This window comes from Podarcis vaucheri, assembly GCF_965113315.1.
Source record: "Podarcis vaucheri genome assembly, chromosome: 13".
Lineage (NCBI taxonomy): Eukaryota > Metazoa > Chordata > Lepidosauria > Squamata > Lacertidae > Podarcis > Podarcis vaucheri.
In genome coordinates this window covers 4,136,551-4,160,453 of record NC_138751.1, presented here as the reverse complement: position 1 = coordinate 4,160,453, position 23,903 = coordinate 4,136,551, and the positions used below count along the sequence as shown (strand labels likewise).

General features: G+C 48.3%; 2 protein-coding genes across 2 annotated transcripts in view; one reads left to right on the top strand and one right to left on the bottom strand.

Annotated features, from left to right (window-relative positions):
* Window positions 1-5,402, top strand: part of SLC2A4 (solute carrier family 2 member 4) — a 49,061-nt gene extending 43,659 nt beyond the window's left edge. Inside the window, exons 10-11 of the mRNA XM_082197728.1 lie at window positions 789-992; window positions 2,203-5,402. Of these exons, the coding sequence (XP_082053854.1) occupies window positions 789-992; window positions 2,203-2,436 (438 nt within the window). The 3' untranslated portion in view covers window positions 2,437-5,402. The remainder of the gene's footprint in view (window positions 1-788; window positions 993-2,202) is intronic.
* Window positions 5,403-8,562: 3,160 nt separating this feature from the next.
* Window positions 8,563-23,903, bottom strand: YBX2 (Y-box binding protein 2). Its single transcript, XM_082197786.1, has 10 exons — window positions 23,605-23,903; window positions 19,828-19,891; window positions 17,354-17,387; window positions 16,131-16,220; window positions 15,745-16,038; window positions 14,790-14,902; window positions 13,117-13,291; window positions 11,433-11,612; window positions 10,456-10,548; window positions 8,563-8,797 (listed from the first exon to the last, which is right to left on the bottom strand). Exons 1-9 carry the CDS (start codon window positions 23,771-23,773, stop codon window positions 10,498-10,500), a joined length of 1,170 nt encoding a protein of 389 aa, XP_082053912.1. The 5' UTR covers window positions 23,774-23,903; the 3' UTR covers window positions 8,563-8,797; window positions 10,456-10,497.

Genomic DNA, 23,903 nt, shown 5'->3' with positions numbered 1-23,903 from the left:
ACATAGAAATGAGCAAACACGTGATATTTTAGGGAGCAGGCGAGCAGGCGGGGCCCATGATTTACACCCTAGGAGCCTACACAATGCAAAACACTATTGCTGTATGTAGGTTTTATTTTATTTGTTTTTTATCTTATATTTTGGAAATGTACATCCAGGTTGGTTTTTTCCTTTACATTTTTGGGGGCCCCCAAGAGAGTGTGGCCCTAAGCTATAGCTTGTTTAAAGGTAAAGGGACCCCTGACCATTAGGTCCAGTCGTGGCCGACTCTGGGGTTGTGGCGCTCATCTCGCTTTACTGGCCGAGGGAGCCGGCGTACAGCTTCCGGGTCATGTGGCCAGCAGGACTAAGCCGCTTCTGGCGAACCAGAGCAGCGCACGGAAACACCGTTTACCTTCCCGCCGGAGCGGTACCTATTTATCTACTTGCACTTGGACGTGCTTTCGAACTGCTAGGTTGGCAGGAGCAGGAACCGAGCAAAGGGAGCTCACCCCGTCGTGGGGATTCGAACCGCCGACCTCCTGATCGGCAAGCCCTAGGCTCTGTGGTTTAACCCACAGCGCCACCCGCGTCCCTTATAGCTTGTTTAGCTTATAGGTAAATCTGGCACTGCTCGCATATGCCTTGGACATAAAAGGCAAGATACTAGGGCGGAGAGGGTATCCCTGGCTTTTGCCATTGGTTTCCTTCTTCCTAGTTTTAAAGTAGAATATTTTACATATGTATACGGCACATTTGGTCGCGAGAGGGTTGACGCAGCGTCTCCCGTTTCTCTCCACGCACCGCAGGACCGTGTGCCGGCAATGAGCTACCTCAGCATGGTGGCCACCTTTGGCTTTGTGGCGTTCTTTGAGATTGGCCCGGGGCCAATACCCTGGTTCATTGTGGCGGAGCTCTTCAGTCAAGGTCCCCGCCCGGCTGCAATGGCTGTGGCCGGCTTCGCCAACTGGACTTGCAACTTCATCATTGGGATGAGCTTCCCCTCGATCGAGGTGAGTTTCAGCCACTAGCCCTCTTGAAATTGCCCACCCTGCAGCCCAAAACATCATACGTACATCACAGAAGGAGGCAGTCTTCAGCAGAAATCCTATCTGCCAGGATACCTGATAATGGTCACTGATTGCATCCCCTGGGCAGCCTGGCCGTTTTTTGGTGATGGTTAATACTTTACTTCCTGAGTCCAGGTCACAGGCTCACCCTATTCCTACACAAATGTGCCCTTAAGACAGGGTTTGCAAGCGAAAAGACAACAGGAAGGCTTTCCCCATTTGCCTCCCTTACTGCAGAGAAATATTTGAGGCATTGGGAGAGTCAAAATGGCTTCAGGATTGCTCTCCTGTACTATTTAGGGCCCTTGTATTTACAGGACCGCCTCTCCCGGTCTGCCCCGCAGAGGACCTTAAGGTCCATGAATAGTTTAGAGGTCCTGGGCCCTAAGGAAGCCAGACTATCCTCCACCAGGGCCAGGGCCTTCTCAGTGGTGGCTCCGACCTGGTGGAATGCTCTGTCCCATGAGGCCACGGCCCTGCAGGATTTAACTTCCTTCCGCAGGGCCTGTAAGACAGAGCTATTCCGCCTGGCCTTTAATTTGAATTCAGCCTGATCTTTTATTCCCTTTCCTTCCCTCCCCCTCCCCTTTTTATGAAGATTACCCGCTCTGGGATCCCACAGCTAATTCTCCCCTGGTCTCCTCGCTGGCCCAAATAGGACTAATTCAGCCGGCTAGCCCTGGTGATCATCCAATGTTTATTGGATGGATTTCCCCCCTATATTGATTTCTGATTTTATTGTTATTCATGTTTTATACCGTATTTTATGCTGTTTTTTGTAGCATCAATTAAGTGATTTAAATTTGTTGTTAGCTGCCCTGAGCCTGGTTTTTTGAACCGGGAAGGGCGGGGTATATATTAATTATTATTATTATTATTATTATTATTATTATTATTATTATTTCAGACATGTGGTTTATATATTTATGTATGTGTTTGCCTTGTACATTTATGAACATTTATTTTAAATTTGAGACCTTAGAATTCTTATAAGGGGGTCGTTTCCCCGTCCTCGGAGGCTCAGGGGGTGACGCGTCCAAGAACAGGGCCTTCTCTGTGGCGGCCCCTAAGCTGTGGCGCTCTGAGGTCCTGCGCAGTTCAAGACCTGGCAGGGCTACAGTTTCTCACGCTCTCCTCTTCCTCCTCCTTGCAGGGAGCCCTCCACTCGTACGTCTTCCTCATCTTCGCAGCCCTTCTCTTTGTGTTCTTGATCTTCACGTACATCAAGGTTCCCGAGACGCGAGGCCGCACCTTTGACCAGATCGCCGCTACATTCCGACGGACGCCATCTTTGCTAGAACGAGAGATCAAGCCGTACACGGAACTGGACGAACTGAGCCCGGATGCCCATGAATTTGGGCAGGTTTGGGCAGGCGGCGAACCCTAGCGTCCAAAAGGCACGGCAAATGTGGACCGTTGTGTTCAGGGTAGCCCGCAAGAGGTACCAGGATCTGCGTAGCACTTTAATGGTGCCACAAGCCTTACCGGCACGTGGTCAGAGTTGAACCCTATTTTTTTCTTTGTTTTCATTAGGTCAGTTTTTAGCCTGGATGTGTTTTTAACTTCTTTCCCTTTTTTTAAGAAAGAAAGGAAAAACATTCATAAAAAGCAGGGTAGGCATTGTGGGGCGTGGGGGACACAAGGCCCCTCGCCCCGCTTTCTTTGTTTCGGAGGACAAGAAGTTTGTGGCGTCGAGCCGGGAGCCACGAGTTCCGATTCTGTAAATAAAGGATCGTGAGGGATTTGCACTGAGAGCAGACAGGAGGCTGATGTGCTGTCGAGACCCAGGAAACGCATTCTCCCCAAAAGCAAAGTTCAAAGGCAGAGGCTGGATTTGAAAAAGGGACGGTGGACGGTGGGGTGGAAGTAATAATTCTGAGGACAGCGACTAAATTAATCTTCTCACCGATTTTCGGGTTATTTATACGCTGACTCCATTTCCGCATCGAGCCGGGGCTCAGCCCTGACTTACACAAGCAGCTGTTGCAGCTGAGAAAAGAGTGCCCCAGGGCATGTGCTGAGTTCTTTCCCGCTCACACCCTAAGGAGCCACGCTCAGGCCTGTCCCATCACCCACTTTTGGGCTGTGGGGAGGGGTCAGGGCATTTAGGCCCGGCCCATCTCCTTCTAGAAATTAAGAACTGGAGGGTGGGTAGGAATAAAAACATCCTTGAATGCTCATGGAGAGGTAATATGGTCAGTAGTGACGTTGCTGGGGTCTCAAGCCCCCCCAAAAAATCATTTTTCCCTGGCCGTGTTTAGCGACCACCATGTGTGTTGCCTAAACACTCCTCTGTTGAGGACTCTGTGGCACAGGGAAGTAGGGCAGGGAAGTAAGGGGGCAGACCAAGGCTCCATGCGCTTTAGTCAGCGTTGGTTATGGGAACTGTAGTTTTCTAATGGTGCCAAATCATTGGGGGGGAAAACCCAGGTCCATTCCCAGAGTGGTTTAACAATCAATTCCTCTTCATGGAGGACTCTGGGAATTGTAGTTCCAAGACAGGGGCTGGGGGGGGTCTCCTAACGACGCTCAGCATCTGTTACAAACTACAGTTCCCAGGATCCTTTGGGGGCAGTCATGACTGTTTAAATTGCTATCAGTTGTGTTTTCAACGTTGTATAGTGTGACTGTGGCCTAAGAGTAGGTGCAGAGAGGAGGATGTGTCACCCATTCTCCAGCTTTGAATGTCAAGGCCATCTCGACGGATGCCCCCAACAGCTTATTATGCACTTCTAGAACTCCCTCCTATGAGGAATATTAAACCACCAGCAAGGCCGCTTGCGGAGGATGTCACAGCAATCGCTTCCCTACCAGAACACCCCGGGAATTAAGTTTTCTAGCGGTGTTGAGTTTTCTTTGGCAGAGCTGCCTGGTCTCGTGGTTAGTGTCTCGGCGCAGAGAAATGCAAACCGCCACACGCCATGAATAAACCAAGAGGTCTAACTATGGGCAGAATATAAAGTTACGTGGGTGGACTTCCTCTTGTGTAACGGGATTTCGCCTTCCTTCATCTACTCCAGAGGGTCCCACAAACCTTCTAGAGCAGATTATGAGGAAGCAGGGAGAAGATGGTGACAGTCCCATCATGGAAGCCTGTTGCTCTCGAGAGCGCATGGACAGCGCATAGAAGAACCCTGTGGTTTATAGGGCTCTATGGATGGTCCATAGCAGTTCAAAAAGGCTTCTCGTGTGAAGAAGAGAATCTGAGGCAAGGATTTCCCCTTCCTTTATTTCAGTGTGGCTTGCTTACAAAAGGGTCACATATTTTTTTTAAGAAACACTCAACCTTAGGTGATTGTGGTTCATCCTCTATTATTGTCAACTGATTAATGTTATCAGTTTGATTCCAAATGTATAGCTTGGTTTTCTGGAAGGTGAAACAGTAATTTGCTTGCAAAACAAAAATGGAGGAGAGAAAGAACTCCAGGAAGGCCTCATGGTCCATTGCAACCTGAGTTGGTGGGAAGTTGTAGTCTAAATTATCTGAAGGGCACCCGGTTGAGAAAGGCTGGTGTACATGTCCACTATCTTAAAATTGCAATAGCACTCACCTGAGATGTGCCGGAACTGAGTTCCAGATGGAAAAATGTCCTGGCCTCACCAGTTACAAAGCCCAACCCCACACCCTACCTCAAGGGCAATACTTGGGAAGGTGAAATAACAAGTCCTCTTCTAGGCAGAACAGCTGCAAGGATATGTATTTATATCGTTTGTCATTAATCGTAAATGGCAAGTATTAAACCGCAGGGAACCTGGCTAACCCAGTCGTTTTCAGGTATTGCCAAACTGGTTTGAAACCATTGGTGGTTTTCACCCTAAGCCTCGCAAGGACATCTTTGAAAACACGCTGAGCGTGGGAACACAAGGTTTCTTGGCTGGGAGCGATGGAAATTATAAAGGGATTTTAATGTTGTAGAACAGGCCCTGTGAAGCTGTGACATCGGAGTCCACACCATCTTACAAATCCAGACTTGAACATGTGTAGTGAACTTTCTAGTGGTTTGAGCTTTGCACTGATTCTTCAGCACTTTTCACCATGGCACTTAAACCCCAAGAGGGCTAGGACTACTTTTGTATTAAAGGTGGGCTTTTAAAACAAGAGCAAATGGACTGCATCACTCCATAGGCTACGTTAGCCACCCAGCACTCAAAATACTAAATGGAAGCAAGAAAGGGGGGGGGAGGACACCCACTTTGTAAAAAGGGTTTCCCTCGGGACTGTGCAAAGGATTCTGTTTTCTGTGTATTTAATCGGAGGAAGAGACTCTCGAGATTACAGGCATGTTTGTGTGTGCGTGCGCATGATAATGTATTTCCAAGAAAAAATATTTGTATATAAAGAATAGACTCTTATACGGCTATTGCTTGCTTTACATTAGTTCTCTCCAGTTCTAAATATTTAATGCATAAGCAATCTGTTCCAAAAAGTAAAAGGAACAGGATAGTTCAAAATGCCACACAGATAATAGGGGAGTCGAGTCTGCGCCGCTACTTCTTAATATTTTCCTTTTCCAAAGTCTGAATCCTGCCACTCAGTAGCTAGAGAGACGGGCCTTCCAACTGCCCCTACTTTTCTGGAAAGGTTAACAATGCCACAAGCTTCTTTAGTGATTGATCACTTGATCACTGTGACCTGTTCCTCAACTTTCAAGGAATATTTTGCCCTATGTTGCACAACTCCCTTTTTGCTCAAGCCCAGGGGTCAGCAGACTTTTTCAGCAGGGGGCCGGTCCACTGTCCCTCAGACCTTGTGGGGGGCCGGACTATATTTTTTTTGGGGGGGGATGAACAAATTCCTATGCCCCACAAATAACCCAGAGATGCATTTTATATAAAAGCACACATTGTAAAAACACACTGATTCCCGGACCATCCGTGGGCCAGATTTAGAAGGCGATTGGGCCGGATCCGGCCCCTGGGCCTCAGTTTGCCTACCCATGCTCAAGCCCATTGCTGGACGTATTTTTGCATATGAGCAAAGAAACTGGCTGTACTCTCCCACCCGCAAAAAGTCTGTTTTTGCCAAAGAGAGCGCAACTGAGGCTGCTTAATTTTGCTGGGCCTTTACAGTACATGAAGATACGGGGTTGTTTTGGCTTAAGCCATGTCACCGGCCCATATACTCTAGCGGTGTCTACTTGAATTAACGGCAGCTCCCATGTCTTTTACCCCAAGACTTCCTGCATGCATACAGCACCCCTCCACTCCTGAGCTAAGTGGCTCCTCCCCAGGGACTTAAAATTGAGATTATCCCAGCAAAAAAATGATGTTTCAGTTAAGTTGGACTCCACAATGTCTTTACAGGAAGGCATTATTTATTACTGGTAGATGCTGGAAGTGCAATGCTGCAAATGCCATGCTGAGGCGTATGATGTGAGCATGTCCAGTGAGATGTTCAAGATGTTGACAATGACACAAGAACCTCAGAGTGGATAAGACCAAAGACCCGTGCAATCTAGTATTCTGTTCCCATGGTGAGCCATCAGCTGCTTCTGGGACGCATGCAAGCAGGACCTCAAGAACTGGTATAAGTAGACTAATGAGGACATCTAGCCATCGCAGCTAGTAGACACCATGATTTTGTCTTAATTCCCTTTTAAAGCCATCCAACTGTGCTCACACTATAGATTTGTGGTTTTATCTATGCACTGTTGGAAAACAGTAGTTCCTTTTGCCTGTCCCAACATTCAGGTTCCTTGGTTGACCTTCCCTGGGTTCTGGAAAAGGAGACAAACTTTTCACTTTCCCCAAGCCACACATAATTTTCTACATCTCTTATCATGTCAACTCTTGCTCACTTTTCCAAATTAAAAGCCCCAAATGTTCCAGCCTTTCCAGTTTCTTCCACAATGCCATCTCTGAGATGCAGAGACTAGAACAGTATAGTGTTCCAAGCATTAGCACACCATAGATTTAAGGAATTACAATATTGGCAGTTGTATTTTTGATCTTTTCCCTAATGCTCCCTAACAGAGCTTGCTTTGTGTATATCTGAAGCTGAAGTCTTTTTTGCCCCAATGTGCATTACTTTTATCATAATTTATTAATTGCTTTCTAAACAACCGTCTCAAGTGATGCATTCTAAATTTAAAAATAGTTTAAATTGAGCCACATTTTAATGGCCTGCCCACCCCAGATTAGAGATCCTTTTGAAGCACTTCACAATCCCTTTTTCATTTTTTCAGCTTTGATTTATTTGCATTGGACACTGCTGACCTCTAAACTCCAGATCTATGAATGTTAAAAAGCATAAATCCGAATTCAGATCCTTGGGGCGCCCCACTTCTTACAGCCCTCCCTGGGCAGAACTGCCCATTTAATTCTACTCCTACTTTAAGAGGACCTGTTATCCGATCCCATGGCTGTGAAATTTGGTGAGAAGTCTTTTGGACTTCCAAAAAGCTTTTGACAAGTACACAACAGGTGGCATTCAGCCAAGTCCTCCTCAGAGGAAAACCACCGAAATTAATGAACCTAAGATAGTAATGTCCATTAACGACACCAGGCTAGACAGGACTTCCCTTTGCAGAAGTGATGCCGATTCTTTTTCAGCAAGACTTCTGTTTCCTTGAAAATTTCGACTTTAATCAAAACATACATTAAGTTTCCCAGAACACACATTAAGCAAAGTGGCCTGTAATATCCTGGGCTCCCTTTTGTTAAAAAAAACCCACTTGTGTTACAGTGATCACTTTCCCGTTTTCAGGTTCCAGCACCAAACTTAAAGAGACAAGTTACGTATTTGGTGGAAGACCATAAATTTCACATTTCAGTTCTTCTAGAACTCTGGGGTAGGATATGTTTTGGACCCAGTGGATTGTTAGCAACCGTGGTGAAACACACCGGACTTGGGCTCCGCTCCAGGAAAATGTTTTTTGACGCTACCAGTGGTTACTTAGGTCTGATGCTTTCCTGCTCACCACATTAGCAGGAACAGCAACTTCCTTTCTGCAAAAACACTCCCTTGGGAAGCAGTAAGTTAAGCAAATGTAAATTCCTTTTATAGGCTGACGGAGAAGTCCTGCTACTACAATAACCACTACATTACTGTCTGCACTTGAGGAAGTTAGGTGCCACCTTTCTAATAATTTAGAACCCTGTTTTTAAAAAGCAGCCTAGTGTGGGGCTGGTGCCCCCTATGGAATTATCCCGACTCCTGGACAATCTCTGACCTCTATCCGTCCAAACTTCAGTTGCGGCCCCTCTGCATAGTACTAAGCAAGCAGCAACACTTGGTGCCAGGAACTATTCTCCGCTTCCTCCAAGTTATTTTTAAGTATTATGGGGCAGGTCTTAGGATTCCTTAAGATCAAGATCCTCCACATGCCTTCACCAAGAGCTGTGGGGTAAAGGACAAAGCAGCACCTTAAGGCAGCATTTATTTCCTTGTGGGGGGAAGAAAAAAAACACAAGGGACACAAAGTCTGTGCAATTTTTCTTTTTACTGACGCCCAAACTGCACACAATGGTTCACACAGGGTGTTCTTCAACAATGGGGGAGAAAAAAGTTAACTGAAGATTCAACAGCCAGTTTATTTTTCTCAAACTGGCAAAGCTGTGGGAGAGGGAAGACAAACCCCTCAGAAGGTTTTTAAAGCAAAGCGAGTTATCTTTTTGGTCAAATTCCCCCCCTCAGGTTTACTAATTTTTTTTTCACATTCAACAGCAGCAAAGGGGGTATTGGTGAAGTTTGGGGTCTCTTCAAGTGCAGGATGAGGTAACTTGGGTTGTAGGCACATTGAGGACACCTGTGGAGGGGGAAAGATGTGGTCAGAGGCAGGAGGAGAAGCTGGAAGCAGCAGCCTTCAGGGAGCAGAAGTTGTGGGGATGCATTTACAGAATAGGACATAGGGGTGCTATTCCCACAAGGTAAATACCAAGCTCTAGCAGAAATAAAGAAGTTATGGGGGCATAATAATAATAATTTTATTTGTACCCCGCCTATCTGGCTGGGCTTCCCCAGCCACTCTGGGCGGCTTCCACAAAGACCAAAAATACACTAAGATGTCACACATTAAAAACTTCCCTGAACAGGGCTGCCTTAAGATGTCTTCTGAATGTCAAGTAGTTGTTTTTCTCTTTGACATCTGGTGGGAGGGCGTTCCACAGTGTGGGTGCCACCACCGAGAAGGCCCTCTGCCTGGTTCCCTGTAGCTTTGCTTCTCACAATGATGGAACGGCCAGAAGGCCCTCGGAGCTGGACCTCAGTGTCCGGGCAGAACGATGAGGATGGAGACGCTCCTTCAGGTGTACTGGGCCTTTGAGACCGTTTATGGCTTTAAAGGTCTGCACCAACACTTTGAATTGTGCTCAGAAATGTACTGGGAGCCAATGCAGGAATGCAAGTTTCAAGCATAAATGCTTCCCACAAGAAAACAATTGAAAATTGTAGTTTATGGTGAGAAACAAAAGTCAGTCTGAATTTTCAGCAAGAAGTGTTAATCCCTCTTCTCAGAGATAACCCCTCAAGCCTCTCAAAGCATCCTCTTGCGCCTTTGAGAGCTTAGAATTAATTCAGGAGGTGTGACTTCTTTTGCCATGCAGCTCTTAAATGCTAAAAAGCTCCCTTTCAGAAGAGGCTGAAAACCAGAGACGGGGCCCAGCACATCTTGCCATCTTTACTTATTCTTCACTTCTGAAATCATATGCCCAGTGAAGCACTATGTCACAACAGTAGGGGAACCCAAAGGAAGGGGAAGAAAAACTGGCTTGCTTCAGGGATTTAGAAGTTTCCATTCAGACTGTTTCCTAGCAGATGTAAGGCACACAAGTGCATCAAATTTGGAAATCTTAGACTGCTATCCTCTGATCCAGCTATTAGCAGGGCTTGAGAAAATTCCTCTGGCTAACCCACCTCAGAGGGTTGCTGTGAGGATAAAATGGGGAGGGAAGGCCATTTATGGCACTGCCTTGGTGCCTCGCATGTCACAATACATATACAGTGGTGCCTCGCAAGACGAAATTAATTCGTTCCGCACGTTTTTTTTTCTTGCGAGTTTTTTGTCTTGCGAAGCACGGTTTCCCATAGGAATGCATTGAAAATCAATCAATGCGTTCCTATGGAGACCGTCTGGGGACAGAGGGGAAGCCTTCCCCTCTGTCCCCAGAGCTTGCGGGGCTGGCAACGGGGAGAAGTGATCTTCTCCGCACCGCCCCTTGCTTCAAAAGAGGTCCGGGGACAGCGGGGAAGACGTGCTGTGCTTCCCGCTGTCCCCGGAGCTTGCGGGGCAAGCTTCGTTTTGCGAAGCAAGCCCATAGGGAAATTCGTCTTGCGAAGCAACTCGAAAACGAAAAAACCTTTCATTTTGAGAGTTTTTCGTCTCGCGAGGTGTTCGTCTTGCGGGGCACCACTGTAAATCAACATCATCTCTGTTCAGTTTTAGCGTTCCTGCCCAGGCGTCCTTACCAGATCACAGCTCTTGGCATCCCCTCACCGTGTGCAGGTTCATCACGCCAGTAGGGCTGGGGCCAGCTCTCCCCCAGGCTCAGGTGTTGAGATCTGCAAAGAAAAAAATAGCCCTGCTGACAAGCCTGTCCCTTTCTGTACTAATAACTTTGCTTCTCTGAAGTTAACTCACGGAGGACACCGTGTGGCAAAGGAAAACATGACAGAGTGCCAGAAAGACATAATGGCTCTTAGCCAGGGGTCAGCAAACTTTTTCAGCGGGGGGCCGGTCCACTGTCCCTCAGACTTTGTGGGGGGCCAGACTATATTTTGAAAAAAATATAAATGAATTCCTATGCCCCACAAATAACGCAGTGATGCATTTTAAATAAAAGCACACATTCTACTCATGTAAAAACATGCTGATTCCTGGACCGTCCGCGGGCCGAATTTAGAAGGTGATTGGGCTGGATCCGGCCCCCGGGCCTTAGTTTGCCTACCCATGGTCTTAGCCATATGCAGCATAGCATTTCAGGTTCCATATACAGTGGTAACTTGGGTTACATACACTTCAGGTTACAGACTCCGCTAACCCAGAAATAGTACCTCAGGTTAAGAACTTTGCTTCAGGATAAGAACAGAAATTGCGTGGCGGCACAGCAGCAGCAGGAGGCCCCATTAGCTAAAGGGGTGCTTCAGGTTAAGAACAATTTCAGGTTAAGAACGGACCTCCTGAACGAATTAAGTATGTAACCAGAGGTACCACTGTACTGACAGAAGATGTAGCCTGCATTAACCAGAATTCATGCACCTTGGTTTATAACACGGAGAGGCAAAACCTATGTCCCCTCCCCACATGCCATAGGACTGCAACTCCCGGCAGCCCCTGTCCAGGAACATCTCTGGTTTGAATAGGGCTTCCTTGCTTCTGTGAATTTGTCCTGGGAACGGAGTACTCTAAGGCAACTAAGGGCCTTTTGCTGCCAGCATCTACTTACATCCACAAGCTGTTGCTGGATCTCCGGCAGCGGCTGGGAGGGACTCTCCTGGGCTGGGGAAGCAGGCTTGCCGGCTTCCACCACTGCTTCCTGAGCCATCGCAGGTGTGCTAGTGGCAGGGGTGTCTCCACCAGCAGCAGCAGAGCTCGGAGCAGGCTGCTCTTTGGTAGCTGTGGTAGCCTTAGGCAGGAAAAAAAAGCGGGGTTAGGTTTCTGAATAGAGGTTGGCATTGACACGCAGGCCATTTTTATGTTCGGTAGTTGAATGTGCATGCAGAGTGTGCAGTTCCTCAAGGTCTACAGAAACCTAGCTCAGTTTATGGATGCCCCTCACCTATGTCAAAGTAAGGCACAAAATCTTGCCCATCGCACAGCCCTTCTGAACAGTGAGTGAGAGATTTGGATACTGAGAAATAATAATAATAAATAAAATAAAATAAAATAAAATAAAATAATAATTTATTATTTGTACCCCGCCCATCTGGCTGGGGCTCCCCAGCCACTCTGGGTGGCTTCCAAGAGACCAAAATACACTAAAATGTCACACATTAAAAACTTCCCTGAACAGGGCTGCCTTAAGATGTCTTCTGAATGTCAGGTAGTTGTTTATCGCTTTGACATCTGGTGGGAGGGCGTTCCACAGGGCGGGCGCCACCACCGAGAAGGCCCTCTTCCTGGTTCCCTGTAGCTTTGCTTCTCGCAATGAGGGAACTAGCCAGAAGGCCCTCAGCGCTGGACCTCAGTGTCCAGGCCGAACGATGGGGGTGGAGACGCTCCTTCAGGTCTCCTGGGCCTCTGAGGCCGTTTAGGGCTTTAAAGGTCAACACCAACACTTTTAATTGTGCTCGGAAACATACTGGGAGCCAAGAGAGTTTTCTTTCTTTAGCAGAACCCTGTTTGCATTGTTTACATTTCTTGCGAGGGTTGAGCATAGGAGCCATGGGTATAAATGAAGCAGACGACAGGGGCACCTCCCCACCCCAGTAAAAAAGGAGAAAGAGAGGGAGTTGGAAGTGAAGGAGATTCGTTTTGCCTCCCTGCTTTGTAATATCCCACAGTTGGACAAACAAATTTGCAAGTAAGCACTGGCTATATTTCACCTCTTTTCAAATTACTTCTACTTCCATTTAGGAGAGCAGACTAACTAGCCAGTTTCAAATCCCACTGCTTTAAAGAAGTTTAACCCATGTTTACAGTGCACAGAACACTTTGCTTTGTACATCTTTTAAGGCAATGGTTGCGGAATTATCTGGACAGCCTTGGTGAGCAAGGTTCCTCCTGTTCAGAGCATTTGATGAACACTTGGGTTAAGATAAAGAACCCACTCTCTTTAGATTTTTATTTTTTAAATTTCAACATATTTTATTATTCCAAAAAGCAAAAAACACAAAAAGAAAAAGAAAAATCTCTTTAGATTATGTTTCACCAGGGGATGCCTTTATTTTTAACTGATGGGAGCTGCTTTGGGAGTTGCTAGCTCTCTGAAACAAAAAACGTAGCAAAGAAATACAAAAATAAATAGATAAGGCTTCCCATCTATCTCAGCCATTGAACTTTTAACAAATGCACTAAACAAGGCTGTGTTCTAGAGCTTCCAAAGAGACGGAAGAACAGAGGCTGGTATTGATGGCCAGAGATCCCATCCTATCCATCTGTAGGATCAATCAGTAGTCCCTGGATCTCACCTCAGTTGCAGTCTGGCGGGCGGCAGCTGTTTGCTGGCGCCTGCGCTGGAAGTAAGGTCGGTTGCGCTGGCGCTGGGGCTCAGGACGGATGCCGTCCGCTGGGGCTTGTGCCGCCTTTGTCTCGCCATCTCCTCCCTCAGTGGTGGGCTGCTGCGGTGGGCGGGGGCGGAAAGCTCTGGAAAAGCAAAGGATAGTCACACTCTGCTTATGGAGTCCTCCCAGATAAAATCAGGTCGCCCCTCACTCTGGCTATGTTCAGGCATAATTTGAAAACTCACCTGTGTGTTCAGGTCTTTGGAGTATGTTTGGTCTCAGGGCTGTATTACCTGCTGCTGCTTTTATTGACGAAGATCAGTTTGTGATTTAAAAGTTTTTTATGATTAACATATTGTTTTAAGTTGTTAGCCACCCCATTCTCCCTTCTGGGACAAAGGGCAGGATATAAAGAATATAATGAAAACGTTAAAGACAGACTTAGTGGCTGAAAGGAAGCAGGTTATTTAACAACATGGCTTAAGAACTTAAACAGGAAACTCCTTGTAAACAGTAGCTCCTCAAATGGGAGCATCTCCTCTTGAAACTGTTTATGAGATATTAGCAGAGTAGACCCTTTCCCATCCCTTTCAAAAATGCACCTTGCAGAGAGCTGTCGTTTCCATCCTGGAAAAGCAGAGGAGCTGCCATATACAGTTGTACCTTGGTTTTCGAACAGCTTAGTTCTCAAACATTTTGGCTCCTGAACGCCACAAACTGTTCTGGTTTGGGAACTATTTTTGGAAGCCGAATGTCCAATGGGGCTTCCGCTGCTTCCGATTGGCTGCAGGAGCTTCCTGCAGCCAATCAGAAGCCGCGCTTTGGTTTCCAAACATTTGGCAACGGACTTCCAGAATGGATTCCGTTTGACCAGTGGCGTAGCGTGAGTTGTCAGCACCCGGGGCAACGCAAGTAATTTGCGCCCCCTAACCCGGGGCAAGGCAAGTAATTTGCGCCCCCCCAACCCCTAACCTGCCGCGTCAGGTGATCCGAGGCGAGTTGCCGCTGGCGCTGCCGCCCAAACGATGCCGCTTGCCCGGAGGAGGAGGGGGGCAGAGAGGCGAGGAAAATGCAACATGGCCCAGCAGCTGCTGCAGCAGCGGCGGAGGCAGGGCTGTGAGGAAGGGCTGCCTGGCGCGTCCTCCGCGGCCCTGATGCGCGGGGACCGCGGCAAGCGCTGAGAGCCGCTGCCTGCCGGACGCCTTCAGCCCGGACGCGCGCACAGCTCGTCGGTTCTGCGAGACACGCGGCTCTGCTACAGCCTGCGCCTGAGGCTCTTACGCGACTCCGGAGGCAGCGAGCGCGCCCCCCCCCCCGATGTTGCGCCCTGTGCGGCCGGCCCCCCTTGCACCCCCACGCTACGCCACTGCATTTGACTTCCAAGGTACGACTGTACTCCCCTTATTCCTTTAAACACTACGCTGTTTCTTAAGGAGTAGGGAAGGTTCTCTTGTACATCAAGCATGTGAACAGCATACAAAGAGGACGCCTGCCTAAATAACCCTACTCTTTGCTTTGATCATGTGGATATAGGTCCCCAGAAGGGATGCTGTGAAGGGAAAGATGGTTTGTAACTGAAATACCAGCCTTGGTCTTACTGGTTGAAGTCACAGACATGACGGTGCTGCCTGCAGCTTTACCTGCGGTATCTGGGACGGAAGCGAGGGGCTGGGGCTCTCTCACCAGCCTGGATCTGCTGTTGCTGGTCTCCCTCTGGCTGGGTGGCATCTTTGGGTTCTGTGCTTTCACTGCCCTGAGGGAGAAATATTACAATGCCTTCACTTCCTCGGGGTATTATCCCAAACTGCTCTTACCCCAAGGCTAGAAGAGCCACTTAGAACCATTGGTACAATACACCTGCAGCAAAGGATGGCAGGTGAACTAATATCAGTGAACTGGAAGAAGCAAAGACCACCAGTGTCAAAGCAATGATTCTTCAACATCAACTTCGCTGGACTGGTCATGTTCAGATGTCTGATTATCGTCTTCCAAAGCAACTACTCTATTCTAAACTTAAAAATGGAAAGTGTAATGCTGGTGGTTAACAAAAGAGGTTCAAAGACTCTCAAGCCAAATCTTTATTATTATTATTATTATTATTATTATTATTATTATTAAGACTGACAACTGGGAAACACTAGCCAGTGAGAGCTCCAATTGGAGCACAACCTTTACAAAAGGTGTCATGGGCTTTGAAGACACTCAAATTCAGGATGAAAGGGAGAAATGTGCTAAGAGGAAGGCACGCTTGGCAAACCCTCACCGGGATCAACTCCCACCGGAAACCTATATCCCAACTGTGGAAGGACGTGTGGATCCAGAACCGGCCTCCACAGCCACTGTTAAGAGTGTGTTCAGGGAAGACCATCTTACTCAGCTACAAGTGATCGCCAAAGAAGATCATTGCTCAGTGGTGAAGGCCATTTGGCACAATGAAGTTCTGTACAAATTCACTTATGTGTAGGGCTGTGTTCTGTGTGTGAGTGAGAGATCGCAAAGTGTTACTCCCACAATGGCTGGAAAAAGACTAGATACTCTGCTTCTCCCACCTCTCAGCAGGTTCTCTAGCGAATTCCAGCCCCACAGAGGACTCACTTCTGCTGGCTGGGCCTGCTGCTGCTGGGCTTGAGCCCTAGGCCCTCGCACAAATCTCCGGCGGAAGAAAAATGGTGGGGGGCGCCTCCTTCGGGGGCGCTGCTGTACAGCATCATCAGCCCTCTCCCCCTCGCTGACCGTCTCTGCGGCCCCTTCTGTTCGGGTGGCATCCTGTGGCTGTTGGGCCTGCCGGGGCCTGGGGATGAACCTGCGGAAGCGGCGGCGGTTGGGAGCATAGCGGCTGCCCTTCACAGGAACGCCGCCTGGACCAGTCACATTGGCCGCCTCAGCCCCCTGCAAAAGAAAACAAGGAACAAAAGGAGTGGGGAGAGACTCTTCCATCGCAGTCTTCAACGGCTGGAAGGCTAGCGCCACAGTCCTCTTACCTTCTCTCCTTCCACAACATCAAACTCCACCGTTTCCCCGTCTCCCACACTTCGGAGGAATTTACGGGGGTTGTTCCTCTTAATTGCCGTCTAGTAAAGTGCAGAGAAGACAACATGAACTTTTCGGGAAGGCGATGTAACTCATGCTACATTCTCAAGTTTCTACCGATTCCCAAGTTAAACCCTTTTGTAAGCACCAACAACAAACCATTTTGGCTGCACCAAGTTTCTGGGATGCAGAATCGCTCTTCCTTGAGGAGTGGGGAAGAAAGCAAATACCTTATTCCCATCAAACCTTTACAGATAATGCACAACAACTATACGCTAACTGAATTAACAAACTCTCAAACAATTAGAGATAGCTCTTTTTAATGTTCTTTTATAATGGCCAGCAATTAGGAATGCAGGCTTATTTGGCTACTGATGCAAGTTTTAAGAATAGAACATTCTCCAAACCATGTAGATAGACAAGAGTAGTCCAAGAAGAACCATGTTGCTTGTGGTTTACAGGAATACAGTGGTGCCTCGCAAGACGAAAAGAATCCGTTCTGTGATTCTCTTCGTCTAGCGGTTTTTTCGTCTTGCGAAGCAAGCCCATTGACGGATTAGCGGATTAGCGCTATTAGCGGCTTTTAGCGGCTTATCGGATCAGCTGATAAGCATCTTAGCGGCTTAGAAAAAGGGGGGAGGGAAAAAAAACAGCAGGAACTCGCAAGACATTGTCGTCTTGCGAAGCAAGCCCATAGGAAATTCGTTTTGCGAAGCACCTCCAAAACGTAAAACTCTTTCGTCTATCGAGTTTTCCGTCTTGCGAGGCATTCGACTTGCGGGGCACCACTGTAATAACTTGTAGCAACTGAAGTTCTTCTAAAGCTTTATCTGGATGGCAACGCTAACCTACCTTAAAAGAGGTAGCTCCTAATCTACAAAAGAGTTGCACATCTGTTTAATAAGTTACCTATCCAGTTCACTAATACAAGCTTTGCATCCTTAAAGCTTAATGCCTATCTAATGGACATCTGATCATCTAAAGAGAAGGATTTAGGGGGTCTCTCGTTAATTCAAACAATGATTTCCACATCTAGGAAATCCAGCAGAGCGCCGTAATTCAGATTTCTGTTTGCCAACTTATTTACCACATGGAATAAGCTTGTGATTAAGACACAAGCCTACAGCATAACAGAAAAGAGGGCAAAGAGAATGAACTTTAGTGCGTTTCTTACCTGGTGCACAAACACATCCTCCTTGGTATCATTCCTGTGTTGAGGGAAGGAGAGGGAGACAAAGCTCAGAATACGCAGAGGGTGAGAGTTCTGGATTTCATGTATGCCAAATGAGGGCTCAAATTAGGGAGTGGGGAGGTATGAGTTCTACAATCCGCTCCCAATTTTAGCCAGATCCCATCTCCCACAGCTTGGAGGCAGGGAAGTAACAAAAGGTTTGTGGGTGGTAATACCCCACCTGACCCTGCTGCAATTTGAGTAATGTGCCCAGCGCCCACAACACAACTTTAACGTGTCTACTCCTATACCAGCCTATGGTCACGGTCACTACCACCATACCCACTTGGTACCTCAACTTGGACAGGCACCCAGCTAACCTAGTCTGAGGAAGCTGAGAGAAATGAGTCACAGGCATTGTTTTCCACAAGCATAAAAGGAGAACCATAACTGATCAGTTACAGGTAAGTGTTGGTCTGCCGTAGTTGAAACAAAACAAAAAAATCCTTCCAGTAGCACCTTAGAGACCAACTAAGTTTGTTATTGGTATGAGCTTTCGTGTGCATTGCACACTTCCTTATTATGTTTCCATAACTGATCAAGTGATGATAAAAAAATTTCTTCCAGTAGCACCTTAAAGACCAACTAAGTTAGTTCTTGGTATGAGCTTTCGTGTGCATGCACACTTCTTCAGAAACACATATACACATAGAACTAACTTAGTTGGTCTTAAAGGTGCTACTGGAAGGAATTTTTTTATTTTGACTATGGCAGACCAACACTGCTACCTATCTGTAACTGATCAAGTGATGATGCATGTGATAGCTATCTAAGTTTCTACTGTATATTATGAGAAGTTTGAAATTCAGAACATAGAAATTCCCAGTCTGACAACAGGTCTCATTTAAGTTAAGCACTGCTGTGTACACACACACACACACACACACACACACACACACCCCATCTGAAAGCTTCTAGCTCTCTGCTCTATCACCTTCACCAGAAATCCATGCTATTAGTATGAACAGTGGCTTTCTGCTAGCATAGCCAATTCCATTTACATACAGCCACCCAAAGAGGGCATCATAGTACCAACACACAGCATGGATAAACATCCCAAGTCCTTGGCTGGCTAGCTGGGAGTGTCACAGCTCTGCTTGTTGGCTTAATCAGCTGTTTGTATTAGCCAAGCCACACACTGGCGTCTGACAGATTAGTAGTCCAACCAAGCAGCCCAGATTTCTAAAATCACACACGAGCAAACACAGTGTTCTATTTGTAAGGGGATTCAGTCAAATGCACAAAGGTCCAAGGAAGCTTCTTCCGAGCATTCACATATAGACCTGTTAAGGAGTTCTTGTGTTTCAGTACATTAGTTCTACAAAGATGTACTGGAAATCTTGCTCAGGTATGCTCAAGTCTTTCACTAGAGTTATCTTGGGTGGGGCACAAGAATTTTTCTGCAAAAGAGCAGACCAGCTGACAATTTCTGGGTTAGTCTTTGCTCCTGTGACTCAGAGGCTCTCTAAGAGAAATTAAGGAACTGAGAAGCAGCTCTGTTTTGTGGCGCTAGGCTTAATTTTCAGGCTCAGTTCACCTAAGAGAAAGTTCCTTTCATCGAAGTGCAGTTCTCTTCATTGCTAATTCACAGCAAAACAAACTGAAGATATAGCTACTAGTCAAGGCTGTCTTAAGCATATGTGGAGCCGAGGTGCAAAGAGCCGCCCGGCGCCCCCCCCCCCGGTTCCCAGTCCCAGTCGCACAGGAGGGCAGAGCTGGCCGGCCGCCTCAGCATCTCACTGGCTTGGTCGCCCCCGAACTTGCAGTACAGAGCCGCCCGCAGCAGAAGAGCCCATCACGGCACTCCGACCGATGGGCAGGCTCTTCCCCGGACTCAACTCTCGGGACCCAGACTCTCGGCCTGGCGCCCTTGAGAGCCCGGCGCTCCGCACCCCTAGCACCTATGGGTAAGACGGCCCTGCTACTAGTCAAGCCTGGCCTCCTTTACATTTCCCTTTTTTGCCATCAGCCACCGTAGTGGGAATCTACTGAAGGGGACTTTCTTGAATGCTACTGTACTCAGGTCCTGCTTGCAGCCTTCCGATGGGCATCTAGAAGAATGGGACGCTGGACCAGACGGGCCACTGGTCTGATCCAGCCAGGTTCAATTTTTATGTAATCATTGTCAATTTATCATTTAAGCCAATAAATTTCAATAGATTAAACTACTGTAGAGCTGTCTTCCTTAAACGTTTGGTTGTAAAACTCGAAAGTTTTGCATCTTGTTCATCAGTATCGACAGAACTCCTGCTGCTTCTGACCTCCCGAGATGAAGAGTCCATTGCAACAAGGCTTGTTCCTTCTTAGGGAGGAAGCATGGAACGTAAATCAAATTTATAAATTGATAAGCATGTAAAATAAAAGGCCCCAGAGTTTCATGCATCTTCCAAGCCTTTGGGGAGGTAAACTAGGCTCACCTGTTTATAAATCCATAGCCATTGCGGACATTGAACCATTTCACAGTGCCCTGCACCTGGGTGGCTGCAAGTCGTTGGCAAGAAAGAAAGAAAATTAACATGTTGAGAGGCAGATACACTTCCACCCACCTGGTGAAACATCTTTCCCTTCTAAGCACACCTCCAAGCCACTTCCATACCCCAATACTACTCTGCAAGCATTAAGAGTTTCGGTTCAGGTCAGGAGTTCCAAAACAAGCCAAGATTTGCCCCCAAGGCTAGCTAATTTTTATTTCAACCCACTACAACTACGCAGTTATTACATACTTCTTTGTTGTATGACCTTGGGGCGGGGTTGTGAGTGGTTTAAAGAGGGCGGCAATATATACAGTCTTCTCTAGGCTTTAAAGAAGCAGTACACACGCAGCTGGCCCCCGGCCAATAGATGTGAGATGGGCGCACAAACCCCAGAGTCTGTCAAGACTGGCCCGTTCGGGCAGGGGTACCTTTACCTTTACCTTTACACACTTTTAAGTTGGTGGTCAAGTCCCTCAATAGACTTTCAGGAGGCAGAATTCTCATGGCTCCAACTTCATTTGCATCAGTTTCAACTGCCAGAGGTCTAGCCATGTGGCACAGTGGTTATAGTGTCAAACCAGTACCTGGGAAACCAGGGTTCAAAATCCCCAGCTATGAAGCTCATTGGGTAACCTTGGTTCAGACACTGCCTCTCAACCTAACTGACCTCACAGGGTTGTTGTGAGGATTAAATGAGGAGGGGAAGAAACATGTATGACACCCTGAGATTTAACAATAAAAGTAAACTAATGGGGGGTTTTAGCTCTCTACAAGGCCAGGTAATTTAAGCAAAAACAACACCTTTACTCTGAAGCAAACAGCCCCATATCCATTTCTCCCATGGAACCCTAGACACGCCCCCTCACCAGCCCCAAACCAGGAACACTTCCGAGCATCCTACCTACATAAGTGCTTATCCTGTAAAAGGCCACAGCACACCATTCAGGCATCTCTTTATGATTGGGGGATGTGAGAGAGGTGGCAGAGTTTAAACTATTTCCAAGCCCAAAGGATCAAAGCAAGGGAGGAGCCATAGCTTCACCAATGGGCAACATGCATTGCCCACCGGTCCCAGATTCAAACCCTAATATCTTCTAATTAAAATTAATTAACTCTTGCATTTACATCCCACTTTCAATGAGCTCAAGGTGGCATGTGTGGTGAGGTCCTTTCCCTCTTAAAGGAACCAGGCACATGCATGGGCATAATGGGGAGCGGGCGCAGGGGGCAGTTGCCCACCCCCAGCAAAAGGAAAAAACGCTTAGCTGACCAATCGTGTCACAGATAGTTCCGCCCCCCACCAAAGCCTGGCTACACCCATGGGTACATGGAAAGCGTTATTAATTAAAACTTTTCCCAAATTATTTCTGCCCAAGAAATAGTATGCTGTTAAGACAAACTCTCAAAAGGGGTGCACTATTATTGTAAGTTTGGGAACCGCTGAACTAGAGCAACAAATTTAGCCAATTAAGGATCTAGCCAATTAAGCCCCAATCCCTTGGGGGAATGGCCCCCACCCTCTCTGGTGTCTTGCCCTCCTGCCCCGCCCACAAGCCCTTAAGTTACCCCCCTGCTCCACACCTCAAAGTTTGTTTTAAAGGCTCCCAAAGTAAACTTAGCCAAGTTAGTGTTTTTGTCAAATGAGCCACAACCCCTGGGGGGTGGGGTGGCCCCCATTGCCTAGCCCTTCTCCGCACCCAAATGACTCTGCTCACAGACCCTTAAGATGTTCTCTGTTCCCAGGACCTCGAAAGCCTGGTCTGCTATAATTTAGTCTTCGCTTTTTTTTAGTAAAAAAAGTGCTGGTATCACAAATTTAGGGCAGTTAGTGGTTTTTGCCACAGCACTGCCCCTATATAGCTCTTTTCATTTAAAAAAGTGCTCCTAATGCAAACTTTGTCAAGTTGGTTTCCCCGCTCCCCCAAAAAGCTATAACGTTTTGGGGACGTGGCTCCCACCCTCCCAGGCACGCCTCTGCCCAGGTGACCCCGCCCACAACCCCTCAAGCCACACCACTTACCCCACACCTGAGAGTACAGCTTCTCTAAAGCACTTTTTTCATTTAAAAAAGTGTTCCTACAAACTTTGCCAAGTTAGTGGGGTCCCCCCCCCCAAAAAAAAAAACCTTGGGCACCTGCCCCACTAGCCCCGCCCCCAATCTCTTAAGCCACACCCCTGCCCCACACATCAAATCCTGACCGAATAAGCACTTTTTAAATATAAAAAACTGCTCCTGCCACAAACTTTGCCAAGTTAAGTGTTTTTTCGCCCCAACCTTTTTGGGTACCAGCCTTCCGCCTCCCTGCCTCATAGCACCGCCTCTGTCCAAGTGACCCGCCCACAATCCCTCAAGCCACACCCCTGCCCCACTAGCCCCGCCCCAAGTGACACCGCCCACAACCTCTTAAGCCACACCCCCTGCCCCACACCTGAGAGTCCAGCTTCTCTAAAGCACTTTTTTCATTAAAAAAGTGTTCCTACAAACTTTGCAAAGTTAATGGGGTTTCCCCCCCCCAGAAAAAAACCGTGGGCACCTGCCCCACCCCTAGCCTCTTAAGCCACACCCCTGCCCCACACTTCAGAGCCTGAGTTTCTCTAAAGCTCTCCTACAAACTTTGCCAAGTTAGTGGGGTTCCCCACCACCACCAGAAAAAAACCCTTGGGCACCTGCCTCACTAGCCCCGCCCCCAATCTCTTAAGCCACACCCCTGCCCCACACTTCAGAGCCTGAGAGTTTCTCTGAAACACTTCTTTAAAGCATTCCAGCTACAAATTTTGCAAAGTTGGTGGGGTCCCCCCCAAAAAAAACCTTGAGCACTAGCCCCGCCCCCAAGAGACCCCGCCCCCAACCTCTTAAGCCCCACCCCTGCCCCACACTTCAGAGCCCGAGTTCCTCTAAAACACTTCTTTAAAGCATTCCTGCTACAAATTTTGCAAAGTTGGTGGGGTTCCCCCCCAAAAAAACCTTGGGCACTAGCCCCGCCCCCAACCTCTTAAGCCACACCCCTGCCCCACACTTCAGAGCCTGAGTTGCTCTAAAACACTTCTTTAAAGCATTCCTGCTACAAATTTTGCAAAGTTGGTGGGGGTCCCCCCAAAAAAAACACCTTGGGCACTAGCCCCGCCCCCAAGAGACCCCGCCCCCAACCTGTTAAGCCACACCCCTGCCCCACACCTCAGAGCCTGAGTTCCTCTAAAACACTTCTTTAAAGCATTCCTGCTACAAATTTTGCAAAGTTGGTGGGGTCACCCCCCAAAAAAACACCTTGGGCTCTAGCCCCGCCCCAAGAGACCCCGCCCCCAACCTCTTAAGCCCCACCCCTGCCCCACACTTCAGAGCCTGAGAGTTTCTCTAAAACACTCCTTTAAAGCATTCCTGCTACAAATTTTGCAAAATTGGTGGGGTCCCCCCCCAAAAAAAACCTTGGGCTCTAGCCCCGCCCCCAAGAGGCCCCGCCCCCAACCTCTTAAGCCACACCCCTGCCCCACACCTCAGAGCCTGACCACAAACTTTGCCAACTCTTTTCTCGCCCCAATCTTTTTGGGGACCTGCCCCCCCCCAGTATCCATGACGCCCCTCCCCCTCCCCCCGCGCCCCTCCCCCCCCCGCTCCCGAGCTCGGCGCTGGCCCCGCCCACCCCTCCGGCCCCTCCCCCTCAGGTGCTCGCGGGGCAAACGGTTCCCTCAGAGGGTCTCTCCTTCCCTCCTCAGCCCCCTCACCTAAGACGCGCTTGGCCGCCTGGCTCCGCGCCGCGGGTGCCGCGGGCAAGGCTGCCGCGGGCGGGGCGGGCTTGGCCGCGGGCTCCCCCGCGGGGCTCTCCCCGGGGCCGGTAACGGCTCCTCCGCCTCCGCCGCCTCCTCCTCCGCTCTCCACAGCTTCGCTCAGCATCCCCTCCGGCTGCGTCCGCCTCTCCGCCGCCTCCTTCTCCTCCTCCGCCACCTGTTGGGTGTCCGCCTGCCCGTCCGTTGGTGCCGCCGCGGCCGCCGCCGAAGCGCCCCCTCCTCCTCCTCGCCGCGCG